The 18964-nt window shown below is 40.4% G+C and overlaps 1 protein-coding gene and 1 long non-coding RNA gene across 2 annotated transcripts; one reads left to right on the forward strand and one right to left on the reverse strand.

Annotated features, from left to right (window-relative positions):
- The first annotated feature begins 35 nt into the window (after nt 1–35).
- On the forward strand, nt 36–10579 carry LOC119738617. The gene is made up of 10 exons (XM_038213525.1): nt 36–85; nt 604–681; nt 1121–1301; nt 2163–2314; nt 2763–2899; nt 3877–3980; nt 4409–6275; nt 6549–6671; nt 8547–8710; nt 10413–10579. The coding sequence occupies exons 2-10, from the start codon at nt 632–634 to the stop codon at nt 10563–10565; spliced, it is 2931 nt and encodes a 976-aa protein (XP_038069453.1). The 5' UTR covers nt 36–85; nt 604–631; the 3' UTR covers nt 10566–10579.
- Nucleotides 10580–13260: 2681 nt separating this feature from the next.
- LOC119738624 lies at nt 13261–18122 on the reverse strand. Its single transcript, XR_005272482.1, has 3 exons — nt 17943–18122; nt 15502–15759; nt 13261–15194 (listed from the first exon to the last, which is right to left on the reverse strand). It is a non-coding gene; the product is annotated as an uncharacterized LOC119738624 (long non-coding RNA).
- Nucleotides 18123–18964: the final 842 nt, after the last annotated feature.

Raw genomic sequence — 18964 nt, forward strand, 5'->3', positions numbered from 1 at the left:
CTAATGAAAATGCGCATGCGCGTTGTCAACTTTTGGACTTTAAATCCAAGATGGCGTTTAGGTGCGGAGGACAATTTTTGGTTTGGTGAGTTGGAAAAATAGATTACAACTCTATTTCGAGTTCATGTCTTGTTTCGAATTGAAAAAATGGTTTATGTTACTATTTTCTTTTAAATTTATGAAGCATTAGAACACATTTTGGGCGGTTTTAGGCGAGAACCTGTGTATAAGGTTCCATGTTCTGTCGTCTGCTTTTTATCACGAACCTTTAAAATTTAACATTGCAGACGACAGCGGGTGAATGCGCGCGTAATTCGGTGTTCGTGTGGAGCTGACTCTTGATTTATTGAATAAAATACGTGTTTGTTAAGCCTATGAGTATGCGATTGTATCGAGTTAAGTCATTGATTGCTGAAGCATAATTCATTTAATTTGCAGTCTGCTTCTCGAGCGGAGCTGAGTCAGACATTTGAAACCTTTGCACCGTTCTATGTTTCAGACAATTTACATTAGGCCTATGTGTTTTGATTCACATTAGATAAACTTCTGTAAGTTGGCGTATACCTTTCCTCTCGTGATGACTTTTGCCTTTATTGTATGTAGAAACTCGGAACTCATCGCCAAAGTCAGGATGTTCAATAATCAACTCAGTGCTAAGGAGCTTTACAGCACCAATCCATCGTAAGTTTATGTATCTCTTTTTCTCAGCGTATACAACCAAACGACTTCACAATATCTGCTGAAAAGATAAAAGTGTTTATCAGATTGTAGAACATTGGGCTATCTTATTTTTAAAGAAAAGAAATATATTTTACAGAAACTAGTTTCCAAAGTTTCACAAAATGTCATGAAATTATCTGTGGTAGGCCTAAAATCATTTAAGAAATGTAAACAAGTTATTTCCTATCTCCATGGTAAAGAACTATTTTTGTGATTTTTCCCATCTCCACTTTCTATCCTTTTGTTGTTTGAAGTTTTTGAACTAGTTGTTGAGAATAAAATATTAAATAAAATTCATATTTAAGCAACATAAAGTGTGAATTGTGTCTAACATTGAGTTGTTTTTTTAACTCTGCCTTTCTTAAATATTTAACAAACGTTTAATTTTCTTTACATGTAGTCAGTTTTTACAGCGGTCTGGTTTCCGAACCGACCCTGAAGATTCAGCCTTCAGCTCCTCACTGAGCCAAAACAACTCCCAGGTTATGAGCTCACAGATGGACAACTCCCAATCCAGCTCCTTTGACATGTTCTCTCAGATGATGATGTCCCAACAACAAGGCTGCTCACAGCAAACAGAAGTATTATTCCAGTTCTTTTTTTTCATATATTAAATATTTCTGTTTGTCTTTATATTTTTAATTTTTCCAGGGGATAGGCTCCCATTCAGTTGTGTATACTTAATTTGTTACAGGTATTATACAACATTTGCAAACATCGAAAAACAAAATTACCAAACTCTTGTGAAATGTATTACTTGACTGCAGTCGAATAATATTGGCACCTTGTGCGCTATCATTTTCAAGAAAAGTGGATTTTTTGTTCAATTTCCAACTATTGTCAGCCGACCATCGTTGGAAAAAAAGGACTTTTTTGATTTTTCAAATAATGCCTCCAATTAACCAAATTTAGTAAGTCCACATTTTGTTTGCAATTGGTTACACATCCGTGAATGGGTGCAAGCCAGCTAGTCTGGTTCCCGACCTGACAATTGCCTGATGTCTATAAATTGCGCTATTTCGTCAGAAGTAGGATCAGGGAACCAGACTACATTTTATCTTAGTTTTTCCAGCATCTATGAACACAAAACAGTGTAACAATATTCACTATAAAATATTAATCCCTAAATCCATCTATTTCTGAAAATTACAGCAAAAGCAAGTGTTGTATATTACCTTTAAGGTCGTTAAAATTTTCCACAATGCTTGTGACAGTGACACAAGTTTGCAACATCATTCAAAAAGAACAAAAAATTGGAAATGTTATCCTACAGAAAACTTTGTGCCAAGAATTTTAATTTTGAAAAGTGTTACTATAGCGGTCACATTTGAAAAAGCAAATTTAAAAAGTTTTCATTCATTTCAGGCAGACTGTAAATGTAAAACAAATTTTAAGAAGTGAATTTCTTTAAAGGATTAAATTCAACAATGTCTGTTTTTCAGAACGCAAACAACCCTCAGAGATTCTACATGAAGTACATGTCCAAGGCGCCCCTGTTCAGCAAAGAACCGGACAAGAATCCCCTACCCAGAAGAAAAAGCTTCCAAGAGCAACTTGATAGCAACAAACAGAAAGCAAAAGAAAGAGATGACAGGTGACAATGAGACCAAGAACCAATTCAGATATTTCAGTACTAGAAGTTCCTTACAGCAGCCCAGATAATTTTCATATAATAATTTTCATTTAAATACAAAACTAACTGCAAGTTTTTAATTTTGTTCTAATTCCATTATTAGATTTTGTAACAAAGTTATGCATAATGGGATGGCAAATTATATTTGACCCTTTTATCAAAAATTAATGATCCATGAAAAATATGGAAAGGATGACAATTGTAACATTAATTACATAATTGACAGATAATTAGCACAAAATTTGATAAAATACTCCCAGATTTAAATCAGATTGCCAAGCAGTCACCTGAGAAATAGATAGTTGTCACCCACTTCATAAAAATCCCTTCACACAAATGACTGCTTCTCAAACAATATATCCTAAACTTGATGTCTTAGCATTTTCCATGTCTTCATCCACTGGTACAGAGATCTGATCAACACCTTCATCAATCTGGTCAAGGAGTGCACGGAGGAAGTCAAGTCTGCTGCCTCAGACATCAAGAAAGATGTGGACAAAAATATCTCAGAGTCTGCCTGCCAGTTCAGCAGCCTCATCCAGAAAAGTGAGTCCGACTGTTAGCTGGTCAAGTGTACCTGATGCCAACATAACATTCATAGGAAAATTATTCATTGTATGTGCAGAGCACATCAAACTGACTTATTATGGACTCCTTATGAACCACTTTTACTATCGACAGAAACTGAAGAGCCCTTTTTGTTGTGCATCATTGCTCAGGAAGGTTCCTCTCAAGTAAAGACACTATAGATTTGTGCACTTTGAATTAAAAGTGGCCAGCACACTCTGAGCTGTATGCACTTGCAAACCAATATACACAGGACATGCATCAGGTGTTCAAACTGTTGTCAGTAGCGTAGATCCATGTCGGCAAGTTGGGGGGGGGGTGATGGGGGATGCCGGCCATGGAAATTCAAACTGGGGGGGGGGGGGGGGGGGGGGGGGATGGGGAGCCGGACAACACATGACACTAGGGGGCCAGTTCATGATACAAAAGTACATCTTATGAAGACTTGCGAGCTTATGCTCCTTAACCTTACCGCAAAATGGTGCATTTTAAGCTTTTGTACTGTTTATTGTCCGATTTTCTTAACTATATGTAATACACTTGGACTCTCGGAAAGTTATAAGATAACCTTAAAATCAGCATTTCTTTGTTGCTAACCACAAGTATGGGGGGATAATCAATTGGCCCATCCCCACCCCTCTCCCCCCCCCCCTCCCTTGTCAAAAAGTGTGGGGGATATATCCTCCCCATCCCCCATCCCCCATCCCCCATCCCCCCCTCCCAGATTTACGCCCTTGAGTGTCGTATACATTTCCTGTAATGAGTCCATTTAATGCTGTGATATCACAAGTACAAAACAGAACTGCTATTGCCAAAATGCATTTGCATAGCTTGTGATGACTTCAGACTGAAGGATTTTTAATTGACTTGTGATGTCATGAGAGGAAGTGAGTGTATAACGCTGCTTAGAGCTTACATTTCCATCCAGACTCATTAAGTCTGCTATTTTATTTTAGTCAATGAAGACTTGAAGCATTACCATAGCACACTGCTGGATGCAGTGAAAGTCAGAGAGGACAAGCAGGCCACACTGGAAGCAATGCAACAAGACCTTGCTGCTGTAAGAATTCTTGAAACCTTTTCATCAAGCTATTATGTACCATGTAATGTTTCAACTGAGCAAAAGAAGAAGACAAAAAAAGTAGTAATGCTTGCATGACCTCACCTGATTTTCTTTAAATCTGTGTTTTTTTTCCATAATTTTGATTTTTCATGACTTAGACTTCAGTTTTCAAATAAATACTTTTAAATATCGTATGTGTGGAATTGTCCATTCCAAGTTTCCTTTGATTCGTATATTTCCTTAGCATTGTTCCCAATAAATACTAAAAGTACAGTAGAAGGTCTTTCATCCTGTCCAACAAATTGCACATCTGACCTAAATATCTTTCGGTGTGTGTCAATGGGAATTTGTAGGTAGTATTATCAATTCACCTTAAAAAAAAAATGTTTTAAATTCACATGTTTTTTATTGTAATCCATTCACAGAGGGAGGCCAAAATTGAAGTCCTCGAGACGCAACTGGCAGCAGCTAACAAGCAACGTGAGGAGAGAGTGGTAGAGTCTGTCCTGGAAACCTACACAGAGCAGCAGCAGAAGAACCGAGAGCAGATGGACAAGATGCAGGAGGAGCAGCAGGCCTTCTGCAAGACGCAGATGGACAGACTGCAGCAGGACCAGCAGAGGTATCTGCAGAGATGCGAAGCGGAGAGGGAAGCGGCAAAAGCTGCAGAGCCTCAAACAGCCACAGGTAGAAGGGATGGTTGTGGTGATCAGCTAGCTGGAGTGAGCCTTCCTCCTCCTGTTACTGAGACCGACTATCGGCCCCGCTCTTGGCAAGGTTTGCCCCACTACGAACAGAGTGGATGCAACACCCAGATGATGAGAAGCTACCAAGACAATCCAGGTTTTCAAAACAAGATGCGTCCACTGCAGTCTAATGCCAGTATAGCTCAGCACAATGATGTGAGCATCGGTACCGTCCTCCAACCCACCAGTGCATCTTTTAGTAACCACGGCAACCGCATCTCACTCCCCTCCACATCAGTTGCATGGCCGATGCCGCTTGAAAACCAAAACAAAGAGTTGTACCTACAGTCAAGCAACCAGTGCTATCAAGGTCACAATCCCTACAACCAATCTGTAGTCAATCCACAAGCAAGACCAGCATTCCCAACAGGCAACAGTTGCGGCCAAGAGAATAGACCATCAGGGTTGAATCTCCAGCAAGGTAATCAAGCACCGTCAGTGATGTCTCCACCAGGTACCTCAAATCATCAGGGACCGTGGAACTCAAACAAGCTGAAACCATCTCCTATGGCAGCCGTCGCCCCACAAGTAAAGCCTCAAGAGGTTGTTCACCCATCGCGAGAACAGAGCAATCAAGATGACAGAGAGGAGACAGGAAGTGAGACTCCACAGGCAGCCGTTCCAAAGAAAAGGAAAGGAAAGAAGAGATACCAAGTTGCTGTTAAGACCAAGAAACAGCCATCTAGAGCAAAAGCTAAACAGAAGAGTATATCATTGGAGAGAAAAATCAATATGGAGAATGACCAAGAAAATCAGCCCATTCATGGAAAGCATAGAAGATATATTGATGAGGCAGGCCCCACTGTTGATGTACGGCCAACACAGGCGAAGAAAATCCACATCCAGCCAAAAACGAACGAAGACATTTATGAGTACAGGGAAGAAGAAGGGGAAAAGATTTCCAATTCCAAACGCAAACCACAAGGGAAGCAGACTAAAAGAGTTCAGCAGGCATCAAGACACCAGGTTGAGGAAGATGTTCAGAGAGGGAGCAAAGATTTGCCAAAGCAGAGAGGTCCTGGAAGACAAACCAAAAAGGTCTTCAATCCAGCGGCCAAACAACCAGTTCATCAGTCCAAACTGATCAATCATTTGCCAAAAGCAACAGATCAGGATGCCAGCAAATGTGCTGACACTGACAAGAGAGCGGCTTCTAGTGTCGCACAGAAGTCTAGAGGAAAGCAAAAGGCAAAATCCTCCCTGACAGGAGCATCATCTGAGGATGGCATATTCTCACAGGCGAGAGTTCGCACATATTCCAGGGGCCAGGATGCAAGAATTTCTAACGCAAAATCATCCCTCAGTCATCCCAAACTCCAGAACCAGAAACCAAAAAGGAAGAGGTCTATGAAGGAACAGAAACCAGATGTCATCAGCTACGGAAGCAGCTCCGAGGATGAAGACTCTGAGAGTCAAAGACCTAATGGCAACTTGAGTCAGGATCTTTCATCTCAGGATGAAAGTAATGATGACAGGGAAGAACAAACCATGGCACCAGTAAAGATCCAAAGAAAAACCAGAAAGCAAGCCAACAAGAAACAGACAGGTAAAATGCATCTTGTTTCAAATCTGTAAAGTTTTTTGTACTGTAGGGGAATAGAGGTAGAATATTAGATCTTTATTTTTCAACCTTGTATGTACATATTTAGATAACGAAAGCCATGATGAAATGCCATGTAAATAAAGTTTTGATGTTATTTTTTTCATTAAACCAACACAAAAAGTTACTCAGTTTCATGAATTAGCAACCAGACCTAGCAATTACAAGACCTGTTATGTTAATCATTGTACCTACCTATTTACCAACTTATCCATGCAGATAAGCCAGTCAGTTGTCTAGTACAGCCTCTCGTGAGCCAACTGGACACAATGCCATCCTTCTCGGACCAGGAGGACAGCTCAGAAGAGATGATATTCTCCTTGAAACTTCCTGACTCCCCATGTAAGTCCAACGTTTAGTAGCCATTTGATTGTTATTGTGTCCACTTTGATAGATTTTAAGATTCCCAATAGTTACCACAGGAGATCAAGGTATCTCTCGATAAATTGAAATTGACGTGATCTGAGAAATTTCAAGTAAGTTGCCATTATTCACTGATGAAATAGTTTGAAGTAACTGAGTTGATAAAAACTACTCAAAAGACAAAGATGTTATTCTTTGTGTCTTTAATTTGTACCCTTAAGACAGAACAAATTGTAATAAGTTGCCAAAGACAAGTTTGTTTGTTTGTGATTATTCGGTAAATGGCTGGGATAGCCCATGAAAGTCTTTTGACTTATTTCCAGTGAGGTCCCTGTGTAAAAGATGTGGAAGGAAATTGCAGTTTTAGTGGTTGGAGGAAAACCCCAGAATGATATTCTAGGGGGAAGCCCACAGACTCGGGCAGGGACTGAAAATCCTATCCACATATAGACCCAGGCGCAGGCGCGTACGCAGGGGGGGGGGGGGGTGTTTTGGCTGTTAAACACCCCCCTTTGCAATGTAAAAATATAGAGGGAAAAGAGAGTTATGTGACCGAGCGCGGAACAATTACAAATTATGTGCATGTTCTCAACTTTAAGCTTTCCAGAAGAAACTTCATAAGAGCAAGAATATATAGGCCTATATGTATTTGAAACAAATGAAACAAAATATCCCCTCAATTTTAAAAACTTCTGTTAAAAAATCAGGGGAAAAGATTGCACGCCTCAGATTGCACCACAGAGCATCTACGATCCAAAATTTCCCGGGGCCCTTAAGCGGGCCCCGGACCCTACGCCGTAAGTGCTTTGCGCTCCGCGCTCGCATTACTCCACCGGCCAAATTCCCTCTATGCTAATTTCACCCTAGCGGTGCCCCCACCTTATTTGTACCTTCATCAGCGAATGGCTGAGGCTCGGACTACAAGTGGCCTAAATCCCTTTCCAAAATAGAAAATTGTGAAAAAATACGGAGATGGAACATGGTTCTCAACTTTGAGTACATAACAAACTTTATGAAGAACAAAAAAACAACAAATTTAAATGGAATTTTCGATGTTTAAAACGTTTTCTAAACGGTGGAAGTGGCCAGGAATCGCCTCAGATTGCACCACAGAGCATCTAAAATCCAAATTTTTTTCGGGGCCCTTGAGCGGGCCCCGGACCCCACGCCGTAGGGGCTTCGCGCTGCGCGCTCGCAGGTCCTGCCTGGACCCTTTATTACAATTCTAGGCCCCCCCCCCCGGCAAATTGCAGTCTGAATCCGCCCCTGTGACCAGAGCGCATTTGTATCCTGTATCTGGAGTTTGGCCTTAGGGGTGGGGGCGGTTTACACAAAGAATTAGATTCCCAACGGATGAGAATCATGAGATCCAGGGGACGAAGCTGAGTAATTTTAGCAAATTACAAGAACAGATCCTAGCACTTCCGCAGCCTGTGTCACTTTTTTTCTTGAATTTCTTCTTTTTTTGTTTAAATGCTGTTGAGGGAGGGGACTGCCCACATTGACCCCTTTACTCATATGTTCATCATATAATTATGCCTACTCTAAAGACACAGAACATGTTTTTGTTTTCGATTTACTATGTTTGGCGCCAACACAAACTCCCGACTTTTATTTTAGCGTTAAGTTTAGCCCACTGATACTATCTTTTATTTCTGGCGCAAACACAATTTACCATCTTCATTTCTAGCGTCATAAATGATGACATCCAATTTTGAAACACCCCCCTTGAAAAAATCCTGCGTACACCACTGCCCAGGCGGGATTCGAACCCGGGTCACAGCGGTGGAAGGCGTGGAAAGCACCGCTATGCCAACCTGATCCCTCTGACTGTCATTGCTGATCTGTCCTTAGGTCTACAGAACTCCAGCCTCAAACAAGCCAAATATCCTCGGCAGACAGAAGAGCAAGTTGTGCCCATCGCCAGGAGCAGTGATATCCTGAGCACTCCGTACATCCAACTGAACAATGAGCAGGACAGCGACAATGAATCAGTTGGCACTACCTACTCAGTCAGTGTAAGTCTCTTAGCAAGAATGGTAGTTGTTTATACATAACATTCCCCCTTAATACCTCAAGACTAATAGGAATTTAATGTTAACTTTAAAGTTGATCAGAGAAATTTACTGGAGTGGGGTTTGAACCTGCGACCACTCGATTGCCATTGGTTGCTGGTTCAAACCCCGCTCCAGTACATTCCTTGTTCAATGGAACTTAGGGTTTTAATTGCTTCAACCAGTGATCAATCACAAGGAAATCACAAGGCAATCAGGTCAATTAAATAGTCAGAAGTCAACCACAAGTCAGTCACCAGTCAATCACCTGTCAATCACAAGTCAATCATAATTCAAATCACAAATCACTTGGCCATAAGCAACCGGGACTACACAATGACAAACGGATGCCCTTGTCAAACAGTTCATTTAAAACTGATTTTTCGTCGTTTCCAGATTACGTTGATTATTTTCCAGGTGTTGGTGTTGAGTTCCTTCCCTTTTCTTAGTGTTCTTCCGGTCCTTCTATGGGCAATTCCAGCGTTATGTAATGAAAATATTCCATCATCTAGTAATGGTCAAGGAGATAACAGACTAGGAGTTTTGGATCATTTCTCTGAATCATTAATTAGACAGTAATTGGCTTTGTCATGGACATTACACTCACGGGCGTCGCTACAGGGGGGGGGGGTGTCACATCCCTATTAATCAGTTTTGTCGGCAAAATCATGGGTGATGTCGGAAAACTAGAGAATGAAGAATGGAACATGAAGGGCAAAGGAAGAGGGACGAAGAAAAAGTGGAGAATGTAAATAATTAACACCGTTGCTCAAAACCCCGCGAAGCTAAAATCCGGTTCTGTAACCCATGGTAAAAGATTGTACATTCTGTCATGTCGGCACGAACTGCCGCTTCATATACGGCGGTTGACAGCTACAGCTGTGCAAAACACAAGCACGTGCTCACTCGCAGGCAGTCACGAATTGAGCTATAATTCTTAGTGACTACTCAAAATCATAGATCGAGCTAAAGAGGGCAAATCATGAAAGTGAGTCAAGCTACAGTTCTGATGTGATGTTTGTGATGAAATACATCAGTCCCTAAACACGAGCACATTTCATTTAAAAGTCACAGGAAAGTGGCCAGGAAATGCATCAGATTGCACCACAGAGCATCTAGAATCCAAAATTTTCCAGCTTGCCTTAAGCTAGCCCCGGACTTCACGCCTTCAGCACTTCATGCTCCGCGCTCGCATATAAAATGCCACTTTACGGTTTAAAGACTGCCCCCCCCCCAGTCTGGGATCAGGGAACAAGCCTGAGCAAGGTATGCACACACGTACTGAGCATGCGCACGCAGTTTTGTGACAAGCAAATGTCTGAAACTTTCCAATATGATAGGGCAAAATTTTGACGATTTACTTTTGAAGTTGACCACTGAAAAATTAAATCCATTCAAAGTTAGCAACATAATGAACCATTCATATATTTGTGGAGGAAATTAGAAATGCAGTTAAAGGGATCATTTTGGGCGGAAATTATCAACTACCGTTTTGTGTGACGGTCAGTCGGCAAATTACATGATGGCACCCCTCCATTCAAAACGGTATAGCGCCTCCCGTGATTACAATTCCTTTCATAATGCTGGAATCACCCCTGTCTCAAATGCCACAGAGTGTGTATACAGTTATTCTTAGCCACCATTTATTGCTTCCGTGATTCCACAGGTGGGCTCAGGCAGGAGACTCAGCCGGCATATGGAGAGGAAGCGACGACTCAGTCACTACTCGGGATCCTCCACGTCAGCTGCCATGGTGGAGATCACCAACTCCCTGCGACTGCAGCATCGTAAGATCAGACGAGTCTCATCCAGTTGTTAAGGTGTTGCTCCTTTTGTATTTCCTTGATTCCACAGGTGGGCTCAGGCAGGAGACTCAGCCGGCATGTGGAGAGGAAGCGACGACTCAGTCACTACTCGGAATCCTCCACGTCAGCTGCCATGGTGGAGATCACCAACTCCCTGCGACTGCAGCATCGTAAGATCAGACGAGTCTCATCCAGTTGTTAAGGTGTTGCTCCTTTTGTATTTCCTTGATTCCACAGGTGGGCTCAGGCAGGAGACTCAGCCGGCATATGGAGAGGAAGCGACGACTCAGTCACTACTCAGGATCCTCTACATCAGCTGCCATGGTGGAGATCACCAACTCCCTGCGACTGCAGCATCGTAAGATCAGATGAGTCTCATCCTGTCGTTAAGGTGTTGCTCCTCTTGTATTTCCTTGATTCCACAGGTGGGCTCAGGCAGGAGACTCAGCCGGCATATGGAGAGGAAGCGACGACTCAGTCACTACTCAGGATCCTCTACATCAGGTGCCATGGTGGAGATCACCAACTCCCTGTGACTGCAGCATCGTAAGATCAGACGAGTCTCATCCTGTCGTTAAGGTGTTGCTCCTCTTGTATTTCCTTGATTCCACAGGTGGGCTCAGGCAGGAGACTCAGCGGGCATGTGGAGAGGAAGCGACGACTCAGTAACTACTCGGGATCGTCCACGTCAGCTGCCATGGTGGAGATCACCAACTCCCTACGACTGCAGCATCGTAAGATCAGACGAGTCTCATCCTGTCGTTAAGGTGTTGCTCCTCTTGTAATTCCTTGATTCCACAGGTGGGCTCAGGCAGGAAACTCAGCCGGCATGTGGAGAGGAAGCGACGACTCAGTCACTACTCAGGATCCTCTACGTCAGCTGCCATGGTGGAGATCACCAACTCCCTGCGACTGCAGCATCGTAAGATCAGACGATTCTCATCCTGTCGTTAGGTGTTGCTTCACTTGGACTTCTTCTGTGTCTTTGGTGGTTGTTTTGAAGTTTGAAAGTTTACAGTGTCTTTATTGTTATTTGCTTGTGAAATGTTACACAAATTAGTTCTCTTTCAGGCTGTTATCAGCGCTAGCATTTGTTGGTTTGAAGAAACACCTTTGTTGCCCAACTACAACAAAGACCTGTTGTTACTTCATGGAGCTGTTAAGGCCACAAAAAAAGTCTCCGGTTTCTGGTCTGCGCGAGCATCACCGTAGCCGTGCGCGTCGGCAAAATTAAAAGTTTGTTTTTTCTATGTAAGATGATGTCTGAAAACCGCCAAACTCACTGGTTTGACTGGAGTCCTGCTGCTGCACAATTTTAACATGTTTTTAGATGGGGCTACGATCGAGTATAAGCTTTATGTTGGCCTCTCTAGGCTCCCATATATTTTGCTCTAAATTTAGTCGGGTACCATTTGCAGCCATCAGCCGACATTTGAAGAAGAAAAAAGAAGAAGAAAAAAAAGCAGCCGCATCGCCGCACCACTTTTGGTGCAAGCTCCACACCAGAAACCAAAGACTTATTTTTTTGGCCTAAATTTAGTAAAAGCACAATGTGATGTATATTGCTTGAGCCAATTTATGCTCAGCACATAAATATGCTTAGTATTATTTTCTGATCTATAAACCTCGAGCCTTGTGTCATTGCTTAGCACAAAAGAGAAAAAGCAGGGAAATAGCCCATATCTCATGCGATGTTTAGATGTTGTGACTAGCTGTTGGCATACTTGTCGCATTTTGAATTTCTATATTTATCTTGCTAAGTGGCTCGCTGATATTTGGCCTTGAAATATCAAGGTTACTGTCTGATCCACGGTGGGTGACAGCAGCCGATGCAGTATTCCCTCAGAAAATCTGATTTTCTAAAAAGGTGCCCCTTGACGAATTGCCTGTCTCCTTCAAAAAGAAATTTTGTTAGGGAGGTAACATCACAGTCTCATGCAATTCAAATCATATAACCAGGCATTCATGTTTGCTCATAGTTAATTGTTGTTTATAAGTTTAAGAATTTGACAGGGTTTTAGAAGTTTTTCCAGTAGTATAGGATTTCAACTCGAGGCTGATTTTGGGAAAACAATATTTACATACAGTGTAAGTACCAAAAAAGAAAACCTAAATGGCAGGACCAATTTTTTTCAGGAAGTTCTGCTTGTAGCACTATGAAAATCTAGGATATAAAAGCCCAATTAGAAAACTTTCTTTTAGTACAAAAATCGTTCAAATCACTCATGTACTTTTCAAGTTACGGAATTTTAAACACAACCACCGTTTTAAAGTTCTGTCCACCGATCACAAAAAAGTAAGTGTTCTTTCAGCAAAACGAAAACAATTCACATAGGGATGTGTGTGAATTGTTTTCGTTTTGCGGAAAGAACACATCTTTTTTTTGTGATCCATGGACAGAACTTTACAACAGTGGTTGTGTTTAAAATTCCGTAACTTGAATAGTATATAAGTGATTTGAATGATTGTTGAGCTAAAAGAAGGCTTATTTATTGGGCTTTCATATCCTAGATTTTGAAAGTGCTACATGCAGAACTTTTTATTAAGAAAATGGTCCTGCCATTTGGGTTTCCTTTGTTGTTGTTTTTTGCTCACCCTGTATAGGTGTCAAACAAAGGAACTTCTTTGATCTTCCAGGTCCTTTTTTCCCAACCCCTCCACTCCAGATCATACTTTCAACAAAAGTTTAAAATATTATCGAAATTCAAATTTCAAACAGAAACAAATGAAATGCACCCTCTGAATTTGAAATTTGATACACAGAAGCTTTTATTTGTTTTTCGTACAATAGACCTAGTTAAATTCCTATTTCAGACTACATTTGGTAAAGCGGGTCTAAAAGATAATTTTTATTGTAGTTCCTGTTTACAGTTTATAAAAGTTGTATCTAAATTAAATAGTTTAGTTACTGTTTAAATATTCCAATAAATTTCAAGGTATTTAACTATTTATTATAAATATTTTCCAAATTTACCGTTCCTGCTTCAAGCGTATTGTGCAATTCTAGCTTTAAAGAGCATACATATTGTTACAAGTTAAAACCAAATTTGTTTCATTTTCCCCCAGTTTCCAAATTTATACTTTTGCAATAGTTTAACTGCTTTTGCCTTATTGAATAAAGAAATATTCCAAGGTTTTGAAATATTTCAGTTTTGAAATTCACTCGAAATGTTGATTTCGAGTCGATTTAACTTTGTTTAATATAAACGTGATTTTGTTTTAATAAAAAATGAATAGTTGGCATTGCAGCTGTTAAATGTATAACTTTGGTCTTCAGACTTTGTTTTAAAACCAGAAGAAAAAAAATGAAATGAATGTTAAGGTTATGTAATTTGAACAGTTTATTCTGCACCCATGGAAATCGAAACTAAATGTCTCTTTAGATCGCTTCTCAAACCAATCTTTGCCGCTTGTGTCATTTTTGTTTCGTAAAACACTGTTACGTTGAAAATGTAACTACATGTAGTTCGTTATACCAATAAGACCAATAAATGTTAATAAAGCTTCAACAACAAAATTGATAATAAATAAGGTTTTTGGTGTCGATAAATCGTAGGTGTAAAACAAAATGATAATACAATTCATACAATAATTTGATGGACAATCTTTGAACACAAAATAGAAATTTATAACATACTTATATTTTACTTTTTGTTGAAAACATACTATCAATTTGAAACTGAGATAATATACATGCTTATCCAAGGATTACGTGACGGACGTCTCTTTCATAACCTTTGATTTTCATCCACAAAACTGTTCATAATTTTCATTTTGAACCACCCTACAAAACCCATGGCCAACTCCGTAATTTTAATACCAATCTTCGTTTTGACGTAATACACTCAATTTTCTTGCGGTGGAATATTGCACAAATACCATAACTTGAAAGATGCCGATCGCTACAACAAGACCTACAGTGAAAGGGCGCAAAGTGCATTATAGTTTTCAGTGCAAGCTTATAATCAACAGTGGCATATCTAGCAAAGTTGTGTGTTTCTTTATACATTTTCAATATTAAACATGGGGGCGTGGACTCCAGTATTTGCATTGAAAGGTTTTTTTTTTGGTTCAAAATTTGCACACATAAACATTCTTGTCTGAAGTCATAAAACAAGGGGTTTAACTCTTGATACATATTTAAAGTGCAAGTTAATTGGAGTGCATTTCTCTTTATCGATTGTGTTTTAAAACCTGGTTACGCCACTTCGTGCATTACTAATCACATAGAACAATAGATAAAAATGTTAATATTTACATTTTTTTAAATTTTTCTTTCAGTTTTATAGAATATGGTACTGAAAGACAAAGTGCATACAACCCGTTCATTTTCAATTGACCCTTTTTTTCATTTTGAAGAACATAAATGGCAAGAACTGTGAATTTGTGCGTGGAATTATTTAATTTTCAGTTAAAAGCATTCAAGTGCACGGTATTCTAACTTTCTTATAGTCACAATGATTAAAACTGAAGGGGTTACCTGCGTGAACTATCTATTGTGAGTTTGTCGTCGATAATTGACTGAAATTTTGAAGTGTAAACCTATCCTTCGCTTGTTTTATTTTCTTGCCGTCTTCATGTTAATTTCTCTGCGCCCATAGCCATCTCCCCGCCTAGCATCACATTCTTGTGCTTTCTGAGATCTGTCGAAAATGAAATTTAGAAAAATCGAAAAGGAAACATAAAAGTTCGAGTTAGAATCAATAATGTGAAAATATATAACTCGCCGACCTTTTTTTTTTTGGAGAGGTGGGGGGGGGGTTCGAAAGGCGTACAAATTGCAGAACATTATGTCATGGAAGCAACTTGTTTTATTATACAGGGTGGATAAAAAAAAAAAACCGAGACCGAGATATTATTGCTAATTGGAACAGAAGTATGGGTACAACGTACGACGGCAGGGATAAGACGATACATTTAACCGCCGAAAAGCAAATAATGATGTTTTACCACAATCAATTATTAAGCCTTGTTTGCCTTCTTGACCCGGATATGTTTCCCTCCAGACATTCCCCGCTTGTACATCTCCGGGTCTTCGGCCATTCTCCGGTACCGCTTCGTTCTCAGTGCCCGGCGGAACGGGTCGGATCGACGGCTGAGTCGCATGCCCAGGTCGGCCGGGTTGATCAGCCCCTGATGAGGGGAACGGAGCGCACGCCTGGCCCGGTTGCCGGCCTGATCAACGGACCGTTTGTCTCGGTCTTGTTCCTTTGGAATTGGAAAAAAGTGGGGTTGATTAGTGCATAGAGATTATAGCTCCATGAAAAGTTAATTTGCTGCACTTAACTGGCATGACAAAGGATCCAGCCTGCCGTTACTTTGCAAGCTTCAGGCGTCGATACAGTAAAGTCTTCATTTTATCCCCCGGCAGAAAAAGCTGGATACGCTTCTGTCCCTTCCCTTTCGGTATTGAAAATATTCTGTTCCCTGATAAATTTAGAAGATGCATGGACAAAAATTAACTCTGGGTTACACCACTGAGTTCCCTCCTGCAAAAAAAAAAGGGATTCTAAAAAAAAAAAGACCTTAAGTTATTCACATTACGGTCAGTGTAGCTGATAGAATAATTGAATGGTTTGTCATCATGTAGAAACGCGAAGACGCTAAACAGCGATTTAGGACTCTTTTTTGGTTTCATGTCATTTTTGCTAATTCGGTGAAATTCACAAAATTTCCCAATATTTATTAAAGCTGTCACTCTCCTTGTAAATTGAATTTGTGTACGGTAAATCATAGTTATAAATGCAGTTCTCTCAATTTTCATCCTTTAGGACAATGATTGAAACTACAATTGATAGGAAATCCAATAAACACTGACTATATAGTGGTGTTCCCTAACGTGGCGCACTTCGACATTTACCCCGACTTTCCACATCAGTGTTGCCAAACTTCTTTGTTGACAAACTTCAAATCCAGTCAGTGAAATACTGGTACATTTACCTTATTAATGCTTGCTATTTAACCCCTGTGAACAATTTCAGTTTCATGACATTTAATCCGAAATTCAAAAACGGCGGTGTCCGGAAATTGGGCACAAATCGGCTGAGTGTTCCCCAACGTGGCGCAGTTGAATAAATCTCGGAATATTCCAAATGAACATTAAAAATGTATGTAAAGTTGATAAATTCTGATAAAAAAATATTATCTCTACCTACATACGCAACTAGAAGTTTGTCAGCAAATTATTTTCTATTTTTCGGTGACATTTTCAAAGGGTTCACTGTGCACTTCGAAATAAAATCGGAAAAATCACGCCGAAATCAATTTTTCTTATAACTTTGTAACGGGAAGATAAACTCGTGATTTATGAACGGAAGTGTTTAGAACTGGATGAAATTTCATTTTCTGTGAAATTTTAGTTAAAACTTTTGCTCTAGCTAGGCGCTACAGGCGAACAATCAAAGTGCGCCACAGTGGGGGCCACGCCACGTTATTAGGCCGGGTACATCAATAATACATCCATCACGATATGTTCAAGACGCGGCGACATGGGTCGATGAACATTATAATGCTGTTTTCGGAGATAATTATGGAGATAATTAACAGCTCATTCAATAGTGACCCTGATTGACGATGTCATTATGAAAACATCGTCCAATTAACTGATATGAAACAGGACTCATCCCAGCTTGGGATCCCGAAGCATCATTCAATTCGCTTGGCTAACGAACCACGACCTTCAACGCACGAGTGCAAATGATATTACGCTTCTCAATCATTTACTGGACATCATTAAATTTCCCCAAAAGCTAAAGGCGAACACAATTATTCTCACAAGTGAAGTTGACAGATTTGGTCCTATAAATTCATAATGAGTTATCATAAACAAATCTTGCATCTATATAAACGGGTCATTCGTTTCAATTAGTAGGTTTACATTTTTACAACGTCTGGTACTCGCATTATCCAAATTTGGCGCTTTCAAAAAAATACTTTTTATCAAATTTACTCGATACTTTATAATTAGACGTTTTCTTTGGATGTATGTTTGTGTCTTAGATTGTTGGTTCACGTCACCCCTTCCTCGTATAAGTTCCTCAAAGCTTGATCTTGCTCGATGATTCACAACGTCCCGGAATTACCTTTAAACCACCGACGGAAAATAATGACACTAAACTAATGAATATTGCAATTCACACTATTATAATCGGCTTGCGCGTTTTATCTTATACATCCGCACATTTCCAGGCGACATCGGTTGTATACCCACATGCGGCTCATGAACGAGACAACACCGTAATGTTATATATGGGTGATACAATTCGCAACAAAAATCGATAAAACAAGATGCTATAAAGCAACATAAAACACAAGGCACTGCATCGTTTCGCTACGCTGGCCAAGACAAAATACCATGAAAATAAAATGAAAATTGTTTTGACGATTCGTACCTTCGCTCCATCGCCGACAACAACGTCAAAGAGAAGGATCGACAGCAGGAATGCCACCGCGATGTATCTCATGTTTGCTCCGTGGGTTCTTAGCTAGCAGGGCAGTAACAAAAATGGCGTGGATGCGTGTCTTGTGGCGATGCTGCTGATAATGATGATGAGGAACGGAGACAACGATAATGAGATGCCTCTCTGCAGGTTGCGATGGACGGATCGAGGCGGTGATTGGTCTCCGAGGATCACGTGCGGTCATTAAGTGTTAAGGAGCTGCGATTTATTCCCATAGCGCGTGAATAATTAGATGTTGATGGTGAAGCGAGCATTGTAAATGTACATGCACAGCGCCACCGATGTATAAATCAAAACAGAGGAATGGTATACGGAGACCGAGACAAGAATTATGCTATCTGCATGCAGGATGCGACAGATGTGTTGAGGAGTGATTGGTTTCCGAGGATCACGTGTGGACGTAATTATTCACGAGTCACGAATATTCATGAGAGTGCGTGAATAATTAGACAATTTCAGTTTTGTTGTTCATGTTCTGCTGCGAATTTTACGAATCCTTGCTGCTGATGATTTTTCATTAAATGATTTTTTTTTTGCGGGAGGGGAGGGAGTTTAGTGATCATTAACTAGAACGGCGAAGCCGCCATGGCTCGCTGTCCAAGGCAGGAAGGGTGGCTGAAGGTAGGGTTGGGGATGGGCATGATGGAAGGGGATCAGGATTCTTGTTGATGTGCCTAGGTGTAGGGGTCAGTTTTTAAATGTCAACATAAAAAGTTAACAGATTACCTAATAAATACATGTGTATATAGGTTAGCCGTCACTGTATTATGGGGGAGTTTTCCATTGTTAGGGTAATTAGGACCCAGTTGTGGATTTTTGCAGCCCCAACAGTGTCTTCTGCTCCCCATACTTGTATTACCATGGGAAAACTCTTGTGTAGTCGCCACAAATGCAGAACAAGAATGGGTATACATGTACATGTAGACACAGCACCATCACCACCTCCCCCAAAC

Source organism: Patiria miniata, unplaced genomic scaffold, assembly GCF_015706575.1.
Source record: "Patiria miniata isolate m_02_andy unplaced genomic scaffold, ASM1570657v1 HiC_scaffold_3, whole genome shotgun sequence".
In the NCBI taxonomy this organism is placed as follows: domain Eukaryota; kingdom Metazoa; phylum Echinodermata; class Asteroidea; order Valvatida; family Asterinidae; genus Patiria; species Patiria miniata.